Genomic DNA, 13,094 nt, shown 5'->3' on the forward strand with positions numbered 1-13,094 from the left:
AGGGCGGGGGCAAAACCATTATGTTTCGACGGAATCCATGAACAAATTTAACATCTCTAAGGGAATACATTATATACGTGTCTGGCGAAATTAAATTTAAGTAAAAACATAAGAATAAATGTAAGGGAAACGCAGGAGAACTGTTAGACATTATTATCATGAAAATCAAGGTCATAAAAAGAAGGAAATTAAATGCTTTTTCCGCATTGAATTTAAAGTCATTAAGTATCACAAAGAAGAATTTAAATATCTATGTTTTAGATTAAACCCATATATGATACCCTACACCACTATGCATATTTAGTAGGGCCACCGTAACAAAATAATTTATTTGAGGTAGATCATACCACATATCATTCTTTGACTTTAGAGCAGTTATAATTTGGTTTCAAAGGGAACTACTCTCTGGCAGGCAAATCTAATTCTGAACCAATGTTCACCAAATTTGACGGAGACATTTTTATCTTTTATACCAAAAAATATGAAGTGCATGATATCATTTCGGGAAGGATTATATTAAAACACATATATCTGAACCGAATTCCACCAAATGAAAACGTACGTCCCAAAATTTACTCCATTTGGGCTGATATTAGCCATTTTTTGCACAATGGGAGACATATCCAAATCTGAGCCGATTTCGATTAAATTTGGCAAAGGTATTTCTGAGCTCTATAAGATATCTGGTACCAAATATCATTGTTGTGGAGTGCATATTACCATGAAAGGGACTTCAACACCAAATCGAATGAAACATACAGGGTGAGATAAAAAAAACTGCAACAAAGTCAAACGCCATAATTGTTACTTTTTCTTTAAATTTTTTTTTGAATGAAAGCAAAAAATGTCGGAAATAGCATCAAATTTTAGAATAAGTGTAGATTTTTTTTCAAATTGGTCACCTTTGGCACGAATTATGGCATTCAAACGGCCAATGAGACTCCAGATACAATAGTCCAACGGATTGGTATTCAGAGATTTTGGTGGACATTGTGGGCTGGAAATGAAGCGAGGAATCTCATTTTGTAACCATTTTTGTTTGGCGCGTACTGAGTGCGATGGTGCTGTCCTGTTGGAATGTCCACGGTCTGCGTTGAAAATCTCTACATACCCAATGCTTTAATACACCCTCCAGAATTTTTTCGCGATAATATTCGTCATTTATTCTGATGCCACGGTCGATTAATACGAGCGGAGAGCGACAATCGGCTGTTTTGCCGGCCCACACCATCACCATGGCCGGCGCTTGAGTTCTGGTGGCCAATCGAAGGTGCACATTTTCAGCAGACCTCTTTGCAAGTAAACACGATAATTTTGTTTGTTTACAAACTGCTGGACAACGAAGGTTTTCTCATCGGAGAAAACAAAATTCGGCAGTTTATCTCTTCCGGCCAAGCGAAGTAACTCTTTAGCTCTTTTGAGTCTATTTTCTTTCTGTTGCGGTGTAAGATCTTGCACTTTTTGGAATTTCAATGGCTTTTTCCCGAGTATTGCGGTACGTTCAGCTCATGAGTCATTTTTCGGCCACTGCGGGTTTCGATCAAGTCGCTTCTTTACTTTTCGAACCATTTCTGCTGATATTGCTGTTTTCTTCCGTCCACTTCCTTTACGGCGGGCTACGCTACCAGTATTACGGTAACGAGCGATGGTACGAGACACAAAAGATTTATTCACATTTAAATGCTGGAGTGCTCCAACGATAGCCACTTGTGGATGGTTGCAGTTTTTGTATCTCACCCTATCCATTCTACAAAAGTTAGATTATGGTATTCATTCGAAAGGAGTTATCAGTTAAAAAAAAAAAAATATTTTAAAGTGTTGAGCATTATCTTCAGCATTTCTGCAGATTCATATTTCAATTCCAAATGTATTAATGTCTTAAATTCCGATGCCTATCCGCCATAATTCATTTAAAAACCTAAGCCGATTTAATCTTTATGGCATTTGTCATAATAAAAATTACTAATTGAATATCTCATGCGATTTTAATCTCTTGAGAGACGGAGCGAACGCCACCCGAGAACCAGCCATACCACCAGATGTTCGCAATAACCTGTCACTGTTCATTACAATCGCTTCGTGTTGGTTTTCACCATGGCCCTTGTGGACTCGTTATTTTGACATTAAATTTAATCTAAAGGTGAAATGTATTCCCCAGAGGTAAGACACGACACTCAGCGCCGGCGAAACAATACGACTTTACAACTTTGTAAACTCTACACAATTGGATTGAAAACAACAAAAGAAGAAGAAAAAAAAACCAACAATATTATAAGATAAATATGGCCTTGCTAAACTTCTTAAGTAAACAGCTGTCGCTGCTGCTGCTGCTGATTACTAGCTGCTTCTGCTTCTGCTGCGGATACTTTTTCATTAGAAATTACAATCCAACTTCAGAGAAAACCATTCACCTTAGAATTGAGCCACACGCATACACCCACACACACACAAGGACCACGAAAAGAATTCATCTTCGACTTGGCGGCTCCGTGGTGGCGTTTGGTCATGTTACGCTTAATTAATTATGATTCTGTACAGTTTTTTAACCTCATTTCAAATCGTCTTTGTTTACCCCCCCCCCAATAAAAAGCATCTGATGGTATAACTTCATGGCCAAGCGAGCTAGCAACACACCCACTAACGTACACCACTATATACACGCTCTCTACACAAAGTTCAATGAAAAGTGCTGCCATTATTGTTGTTGACTCTAGTGTCTGATGGATGTAGAGGCAGGCTACTTGAATTCAATAACGCCTAAGTGGAGACGAAAAAATAAAAAAATATATATTGCTTCGAATTCGCCTGCAACAATTGTTGCCACAGCAATGTTGATAAAGTTGAAGGTGTACAGGAAATAAAGTTTCAAACACATGCCAGCCAGCCCGTCAGGACGTAATTGAAAATAAGTTTCGACGCGTATTTTTGTTTTGTTGTTTGTGTTGCTTAGTTAAACAAAAGAAAATTAAAAAAGCTGGCGGTTTATCGGGGAGATTAATTTCGAAAGAGCTTGAGTCGGGTAGGTGGCGAAATTGTTTATATCTTTAATGTAAATTAAGTTATATTATCGTTGATCAAATTTCAAACATTTCCTGCAAATTTCAAATTTACAATGAAATTGCTAAATAAAAAATATTTAAAATTTACGTTGAAAAAGTTTGAAAACACTACATTTAAACCTAGAATAAAATATTCAAAAATGAAGCGGGGTTAAGGCTGTGTACATATGAAAGGTCTTGATGCAAAAAGAATTTCATACTTAGGAATTTTTCGAAATTTTCGGAAGAAATATCGCCCAATTTTAGGGAAATTACAGATGAAAGGGTCCACAGTACAGAATGTCCACAGCACAAATGAAAGGTCTCGAGGAGTACTTTTCAAATATATGGACCTTATATGCAAAAAAAAAATTTCAGACTTAGGAATTTTTCCGAAGAATAATCGCTCAATTTTAGGGAAATTACAGATGAAAGAGTCCACAGAACAGAAACTAAGAATGAGAGCCGGAAGCTTATTTCGGATCTTATGATGATTATTCAAAATCTTGAACCCTATGTGGGGGAGATACCAGAAGAAATGGTGTGATTTTTACCATCTTTATAACATATCTTGTGTGGATGGAAATATTGAGATGTGCCAAATCTAAATGAATCGGATATTATTTTTTCTCTTTTTATGAGCTTCATGATTATTCCAAACTTTTACCCTTTGTGGCGGACGTACCAAAAGGAATGGCCCGATCTCTATCCTCTTTATAACAGATGATAGAAATATTGAGATGTGCCAAGTCTGAATGGAATCTGATGTTAATTTCGCCATTTACGAACTTCATGGGCATTGATGATACTTGATGGAGTGGACCAATATTGTCCATTTTCGCACCTGGCCTAGCACTGAATTAAATATTGGGATTTGCAAAGTTGGAGCCAAATCGGATTATCCTTTTTCTGTGCAGTAAAATATTTTTTGAAAGTTTCGACTTCTGTGGGTAAGGTACCAGACCCACTTCTGTGGTAAGGTGGACCTATATTGTCCTTCTCCGAACTTGATCTAAGTTTGTTTATGATACTGGGATGTACCAAGTTTGGATCATATCGGATACTCCCTTCGAGAAACGGATTTGGTCCAAAGAGACCTCGGGCCTAAAACCATTATTTCGATGAGCCACGTTGTGGCCGTAGCAAATGATATATATCCTTTGCAGCCATATGGCTGAAGCTGTAAAAATATTCCTAAATAAATCCAAGTCTTAGCTGGTCTATGTATATACTTATATAAAGCCACGCCTTGGCTGGTCCCTGAAGAAATATTCTTCAATAAAACCCGGCCTTGTCTTGCCTTTAACAAATTATTCCCAATGTTTCCTAATTATAACCCATTATCATCCATTCATTATATCATTGTTATAATAACGAAATTTCAACACTAATAAACAGGCAATGGATTTCAATTTAACAAATCAGTTTTCAAAAGCGGAACTACTTGGAACTACTTTCCGCATTGTTGTCTTAACGAATACATATTTGTGATTTACCATTGTTTTGCGATGCACAAAGTTTGAAACAGTGCAATTAGTTCACACTCATTTGATCGCAATTTGAATAAAATAATTGAAGCGATAAATGGTGCTGATGAGGATGATTTCGAACAATGTGAGCGCTCTTGTGCGGGCCACATAAACCCACAATGAATGAATGAACGATTGTTTGAATGGGAAAATAAATGAATAAAATGAAAATTCATTTTCCAAAAGTTTAAACCCGCCTTCAACCTCCTCTCACCTCTCTCCGCACACACCCAACCAAACAAAATAAAGAATTTTAATTGAAATGGGAGATTTAATTGTGATGAGATTTCATTGTTTAAATGAGAATTCAGCAAAATTTATGGCAAATGAATTGTTGTTTGTTCAATTTGTGCAAAACAAATTCCCTCGACTACAAATGGCCACTGCAGTGCGATGAGAAAGAGAGGGAGCATTTGCAGGATTAAAGGTTTAAATGAAATTTTGAAAAAAAAAAAAAAAAAAAAAAAATGGAAAGTGGATTTCAATGTGTGTTTGGAAAAAATAATGTAGTTTTTTAAATCTATTTCTTTTTGTGGTTTTTAATTGGCAAATTTATTTTAATACTCACCTCAAAACTCACAATTCCCGTATGGTCCTGGTCAAGTGTATTGAATACATAATGGGCATATAATGTTGGATTTGCTATTGATTTCAACCAGATCAAATACAGATTCAGCGGGAGGGTTTATGGCACAAAAAAGGATGAAACAGAAAATATAAAATTAAATAATGGCATTTTGAGAAATAGAATTCTGACAAACACACATAGACAGACACATAGAAAATAGGTTATATCAATTGTATTACATAGGTTATTATATTTTTAGTATCGGATACAGTCAAATATTGCTATAATGACATTTTTTGGTTAAAAAATAATATTTTATAAATAAATTGTATAACAGTATTTGACTGTATGTTATTGTGTATATTTATCAGCTGGTTATAAACGAACACACACGCATACATCGAAAAACATCACATATTATTGTTAATATGTTATTAAACATATCATTTATTTATTAACACAAAACTAATATCGCCAAAAGCTAGAAGCTGCTGCGTTTCTGGAGTCCTTTGGGGAACGTTAGGCTAGGAATGTTGAAGCTGTTTGATGATATAGCATGATATTGTGAAGTTAAGCATATGATCCTTTTAGAACACTTATAGTATAACAGTTATTTAATATTTTCGGTAGTTCTTCATTGCTTCAATAACTTAGAAAATAACGTTACATTCTTTGTCATTTGTCTAATAAATAATTTAGTCGTCACAGCCGACCATTTAGTACCCAACACCACCTTCTTATTTTTATAACCTCCACTTTGAAAAGGAGGGTTTATTAACTTTGACATTATATTTTTAATATCCCTAAATATTCGTCGTAGACCCTATGTATATGTATACTTTATATTCATGATCAGGGTAAAATTCTACGTCGATTTAGCAATGTTCGTCTGTCTGTTGAAATCACGATATTTTATGTAGAGCTTCAAAATTTGCCAGAACAATTTGTATTGTGTCTAGGATGGTATTAAAAATGAGATACATGGGTCTTCTTTTTTGGTATAGCCGCCATATAGCGAAACCTCCCGATATTCAATATTTTGATGATTTTCGCAACATTTTGTCACGGATTTACCTATATAATTTGATATTTGTAGTTCACAATGGGTTCTAGTTACTGTGGTGGAAATAGTATACATAGGTCCACGTTTTGCCGGCAGTATATACCCTGAGCCAATGTTCGACTATCTAAATATATTTGATTTCTCTTATGATTATTCAAATTGTTAACCCTCTATGGAGTAGGTTCCAAAGGAATAGGCCAATTTGTCCATTTCGTATCGGACCTAAATTAATATGATATAAATATTGGGACGTGCCAGGTTTTGACTATTTTCTTCCTTCACTTCACATGAGATATTTGATAATTTTTAGAAAATGCTAAAATGTGTGTGGGTTACCATATACAGGGTGAGATGAAAAAAACTGCAACAAAATCAAACGCCATAATTTTTACATTTTTTTTTAAATTTTATTGAATGAAAGCAAAATATGTGCCGGCCATGGTGATGGTGTGGGCCGCCATAACAGCCGATGATCGCTCTACGTTCATATTAATCGTCCGTGGCATCAGAATAAATGCCGAATATTATCGCGAAAATATTCTGGAGGGTGTATTAAAGCCTTGGGCACGCAAATTTTTAGGCCGCATACCTTGGACATTCCAACAGGACTCAGCACCATCGCACTCAGCACCCCACCCAAGAATGGTTACAAAATGAGGTTCCTCGCTTCATTTCAGGCGCACAATGGCCACCAAAATCTCCGGATACCAATCCGTTGGACTATTGTGTCTAAAGTATTTTGGAAAGTAAGGTTGGCACTAAAAATACTAAAATGTCGATCACCTCAAGCAAGCGCTTAGCCGGGAATGGGTCAAAATACCGCAGAGCACCGTGTGACGGTTTCATTTGCCGTTTGAAGGGCATAACTCGAGCCAAAGGTGACCAATTCGAACAAATCTACACCTATTCTAAAATTTGGTGCTATTTCCAAAATTTTTGCTTTCGTTCAATAAATTAAAAAAAAAATACCAAAGTGTCGATCACCTCAAGCAAACACTTCGCCGGTAATAAGCCAAAATACCGCAGAGCAACATTTGGGCAGCGTGTGACGGTTTCATTTGCCGTTTGAAGGGCATAATTCGTGACCAATTCGAACAAATCTAAACTTATTCTAAAATTTGATACTATTTCCGACATATTTTGCTTTCATTTAAAAGAAAAAAAATTTGAAAAAAAATGAAAAAATTATGGCATTTAACTTTGTTGAAGTTTTTTATCTCACCCTGTATACCCTTTCTAGCCATATAACTGAGTATATAAAAACTTCTTTACTTAAGAAAAATTCAGAGCTCTTTCCGAATTTGCTGAAAAAATTTCCATAATTTAAAAACCTAAAAAGAGTTTCAGATTGTTACTCCAAACTTGTTTAAGGCTTTTATATAGCCTTAACCGTGTATAAAGGGATCGCAATAGTTTGAGATATATTTCAGAACATTTACAATAGGGCTTTGAAAATTGAATGAGAGTTTTGAGTTTCTTATGATATTTGCTTTAACTGTTGCCCATGTCGGCCCAGTACCCGAATAAGAGTAAAGCCCGATTTTAAATATTTTTGACATTTCATTTAATTTTGCCTAATTTTGGTAGTTTGAGTTATTATGTTAAAACCCTATTAGCAAAAATGTATTAATATTGATCCGCGTTTTGTGTACAGCCCTTATAAATACCCCCTGATTTTAGTTATTGCGAGCGTTTTCGTCGTATTTTTAAGTAAATGTAATTGGAAATGTGTATTCCGGTTTCTGCGGAGGTAGAAAATCGTTCCTTTCGTCTGAAGGTTTTCAAACCCCGATCTAATCCATTCCCCATTGAAAAGATACAGATTATATTCTAGTAAAAGGTTTTTGGACACACCCAAGCAAAAGATGCAAAATAAGAAGGTTTTCGAACCCCGACCTAACCCATTATCCATTGAAAAAATACAGATAATATTCGAGTAAAAGGATTTTGGACACACCCAAGCTAAAGAATTCTAAACTGAGAGTCGACCTTGTCGCTATCCTATTCTTATGAACGACATAGATACGAGTTCCATACTATTTTCTTCATTTAATTAGTTATTGTCATGTAATATAAAGACCCAAATCTGAATATAGCACATATGTCGGTTTGCCTACATCTATCTCTTTTACGCCTCTAGATTGACAATTTTCGACAATTTCTTAGCTTTTATTCTCACAATCTATTATCCCTTTTCAAGATGAAATTAAATGATTAATAATCCTCTAGAAAATTATAAAAAATGACATAAATTTTTCATGTTTGAAATTAATATTAGTGTTAATTAAAGGCCTATTTTACAGAAAACTATCAGTTTGGTACCCTAATTCATGATGGTCAAAGTCGGGCCTGTATTATATAATTTTAACCACTGTATGAGTTGCACATTCCATGATTCTATAGTAGTGTCAAAACAGCTATAGAAAAATTAACTATATTATAGACAAATTTGAATAGGGTAAGTGTACCAGTAGTCGGCACTTTTAGGATTTTCGCATTTTTAATCGCTCACCATTCTGAGTGGAACTTCTCAATTATTACAAATTTAATTTATTCAGATTTGAAATTTTGTACAGGTTTTGCAATAATAAATAAAGTTTTAATAACTTTTTATTAAATTTCATAAATTTGTAGTTTTATTTAAACAATGCTTTTTTGCCAGTAGTCCGCACCACTTGCCAATTGGCGGCATGGCATGTTCCAACAGTCGGCATACCAATTTTTTTGGAAGAATAATTAATAATAATAATGAATTAATTCAATAAAATATAATATTTTTGTTTAGTTAAACTGATTCGACGTCTTTATTGTACTTTTCTTAAGAATATGGATTGTTGAGGACCTTCACAGACAATAATTTAATTTTTATTAAAATAAATCATCTTTTCTTAGCGATATTGTACACAAAGACAGCTGACAATATATTTGATGTAAACAAAATACATTTAGTTATAATAGTTACATTTATTTGGGCTTAAAAATAAAAAGTGCCGACTACTGGGACGTGCCGAACTTAGGCACACTTACCCTATATCAAAATCTTCTTAAGTCAAATTTTCTTACTTTTGTTGGGAAGGCATTTCCTATCAAACTCAAGGTGTGTGCGTATCACAAACTTTTCAACAGAAATCTTTTCACTTTTATATGGTGGTGGTGTTGGGCATAATTAAATATCATCGTTTCATAGATCACATAACTTATATAAATTAAATTAATTTTATTACATAAAACTTAACCTAGTTTCTGGGCAAAAATGAAAATATAAATACAATATATACACTATATATATTTATATCTTATTCTATTCTATTTCATTTTCTTCGTTCTTTATTTCTTTCTTGCTTATTTTACAGGTAATAAAAATGTCATCATAATCAAATGAATATAAGTACCCTTATTACAATGAATACGAAAGCAGTCACTTCACTTCTTGGGTATGTAACAAACTTGTTTTCATTTTTCACATACAAATATACACATACACACTCACATGTAGGTATAGTTATACAATTTGTATATATATACACATACACATATATATTACCCATAGAATGTCTTAACTAGGTACACTTATGGTAGGTCTTTGTGTACATAATAATGATATATAAACTTACAAGTGTATACACATACATCCATATATATGGGCGACAAACACTTGATGTTATGAGAAAAAAAAAAAAAAAAAAACAAAATCATGACTTGGGTTATACATTTTCTTACACTCGAATAAAAATTATTTTTCTTCTTAAACCTACGACGAATGGACATATGAATGGGACAACTTATGTGTCTCGGTCTGTTGAAATGAGGTCCAGTTTTAAAAACCCAATGAAACTGCGACCCCATTTATTGAAACTTTTATGACCCTAGACAAATTATCTGTAACTAAAGGTTTTTTTTAAGTTTTTTTGGAGGTCCCCAAAATTAAATTATGTTTATTAAGTATATTATTAAATGTTTAAAAACTTTATTTAAATACCATCCACTATATATGGGACCAGGAAAATATTTAAATATTTGTTGAAGACCCCACAAATAATATATTTGTACTCATCAAAAAAGTGTGTGGATTTTTAGCCATAGTTTGAAGCATCATCTGGTCCATAATCAAGAGTTTAAAAAAATGTTGTGAAAGAACAATGGATTTAATTGTCGATTTTAAGGACATTTTTGTAGTGCAATCAGGATTATAATCGTAGATTTTTAAAAATAAATTTGAAGGACCACCAGCCCCCATGGGGGCTTTTGTAGATTTTTCAAAAATATTTTGGGAGGACTATTAGAATTATTTTTTTAGATTTTTTAAAAATATTTTTAAGGATATATATGAACGACCATCAGCTCACTAATCCTGAATTTTTAATTTTTTTTTAGAGGACTATCAGGATTATTATCTTGGATTTTTATGAATATTTTGCAAGGATCTTTGTGCCTATAATCGCGAAAAAAGGGGGGTGGGGTTATTTTTTTAGAGCCGTCAGGGCTATAATGTGGGTTTTGAAGGACCTCTAGGGATAAAGGAGTGGATTTTTAACCATATTTAGAATCACCATCTAGGTAATAGCAAGGGTTAAAATATTTTGAAAGGACTATTGCTTACATTCTCGAGTTCTAAGGGACATATTTAAATAATATTTTGAATTGTGGACTTTTGAATTGGAGGACTTTCAAGTCTATTAATTGTAGATTTGAAGAACATTTTCAAAATACAATTTGAACTAGAATCTTTGTTTTTTTTTTTTTTTGGACTTTTTTTGAGGGCCAAAAGTCCTTCAGTCGTGTATTCATACGACTTATTTAGAGGACCATAAGTATTAAGTTTTTCTTAAATAATTGTAAAGTGTCATCAGGACTATAGTCGTTGATTAGCAAAAATATTTTTGAAGGACCATAATTAAGATAATCGTTGACTTTTAAGAATATTGCGGAGAAGCACCCAGGACTATAATCCTGGATTTTTAGGAATGTTATTGAAGGGCTATCGGTATGTAGTCCTAATTCTTAAGAATATGTTTGTAGTATCATTTTTCAGGATTTTTAGGAATATTTTTGAATGAAAATCGGGACTATAATCGTTGATTTGGGTCATAAGGACTGTATTTATTACGTTTTAGTAACATTTTTAAAGACCTTTTTTTAAAGACCTTCCAACGAAATAAAATCGTGGATTTTTAAGAATATTTTTGAAGGGCAATCGGGACTATAATAGTCGAGACTATAGATATTCAAGAATGTTTTCAAGGGAAAATCGTGAACTTTCAAAAATGTTTTTAAGGACCATCAAGACTCCAACTGTAGTTTTGTGACAATCATTTTGGAATTGCGATCAGGACTACAATCGTGGACTTTTAATAATATTTTGGGAGAATGCCCAGGACTACAGTCCTGGATTTTTAGGAATATTTTAAAGGACTATTAGGACAATCGTGAATTTTTAATAATACATTTGTAGGAAAGGCTAAAATCGTAGAGTTTCAAGAATATATTTTAAGGATCATCAAAACTTCAATTGGGAAATATTAATAACATTTTTGCAGGGCCATTGCAGGGAATTTTAAGGAATATTTTGTATAGGATCATCAGGTCTTTAATCGTTGATTATTTAAGAAAAATTTAAAGGTTTTCGGGACTATAATCGTGGATTATTTAAGAATATTTTTTAAAGATCATCGACGTTATGTTTTTAGAAGTGTATTTTTAAGATAAATTATTAAGCGGCATAGGTTTTAATTTTTAATAATTTTTTTGGGCAAGGCTTTAATTAGAGGTTTTTTCATGGATATATTTAAGAACCCATAAAATCTACTATTTTTGATATAATTGTGGATTTTTAAAGGTATTAAATCAGGACTTTTATATTGGTGAGATTTTGTATATTTTTGTTATGTTCCTAGTATTGTTCCTTCCGTCGGAGGAAGGAGGACGAAATATCGAAAATAAAAAATATATAAGAAATCAACAAAGGCCTCGAACCCAATTTTATTAAACTTACATTTGAAACAATTTTAAATAAAGGTCGAATTAAATATTTAAAATTAGAAAAAAAGTTTTTGTTAAAGGACCGACATGATTTTTTGATTTTATCTTTACATAGATGTCAATTTCCTTGACGTGAATGGTTACATCTCGCCAATAATAAATCAAACACCATTTACACCAAAAAGGATGCTAATAAATGTCGATTTTTACTAAAATTGTGGACTCAAGGTTCCGGAAAAAACAACATGTTTGGCTTTTTATGGCACATTACTGAGGGAGCACAAAATCCCTTTAAGAAAATCTTCAAATAACTCTTAGTAGGAACTATGAAGAAGATAGGGAATTTTCGACTCGGGCGTCTGAAATAAAATGTAAGAATATGTACAACTCCAAGCGAATTCCTTTTGTAAATCGCCAATGAAATCAATCTTATGAGCCCACATTTCTTGAGTGTATTTTGTCTGACTAGGCTCTTATATAGCCATACATATACATTTTTGTTTGCATGTCCTTTCGTTATATATATTTTTGATTGTTTGATACTCTTGAATACACACTCATACACACGTCCACACAGACACTTGCACCCATTCATATCATATGTATGTTTATTAGTAGTTATTTCGACATTCGGGTTTTCTTTCAGCAAATAAATTTCATTTTCCTCCTTTTTTATATCACAAACACACACACATTCTTTATCTCTTCCTCTCGTACTTTCTCCCAGGTTCTTCTCAAGTGTTCTCTAATAATATTACTCTTTACGAATGTGTTCCGTTGTGTTCCTAAGAACATCAGCGGATATATAAATCTTCTTTGGTATAGATCGTGTATGTTGATGATGACGCCGACGACTTTGGTCGATGTCTTCTGTCTTCTAATGTAAGTACGCTGGTATATTTTGAAAAGAACATGAC

General features: G+C 33.4%; 1 protein-coding gene across 1 annotated transcript in view; it reads right to left on the reverse strand.

Moving 5' to 3' along the window:
• Positions 1-13,094, reverse strand: part of LOC101890086 (uncharacterized) — a 98,795-nt gene that overhangs the window by 32,829 nt on the left and 52,872 nt on the right. Inside the window, exon 3 of the mRNA XM_059122021.1 lies at positions 5,136-5,209. Within this exon, the coding sequence (XP_058978004.1) occupies positions 5,136-5,209 (74 nt within the window). The remainder of the gene's footprint in view (positions 1-5,135; positions 5,210-13,094) is intronic.

The sequence above is a fragment of the Musca domestica genome, unplaced genomic scaffold (genome assembly GCF_030504385.1).
Source record: "Musca domestica strain aabys unplaced genomic scaffold, Musca_domestica.polishedcontigs.V.1.1 2, whole genome shotgun sequence".
In the NCBI taxonomy this organism is placed as follows: Eukaryota; Metazoa; Arthropoda; class Insecta; order Diptera; family Muscidae; genus Musca; species Musca domestica.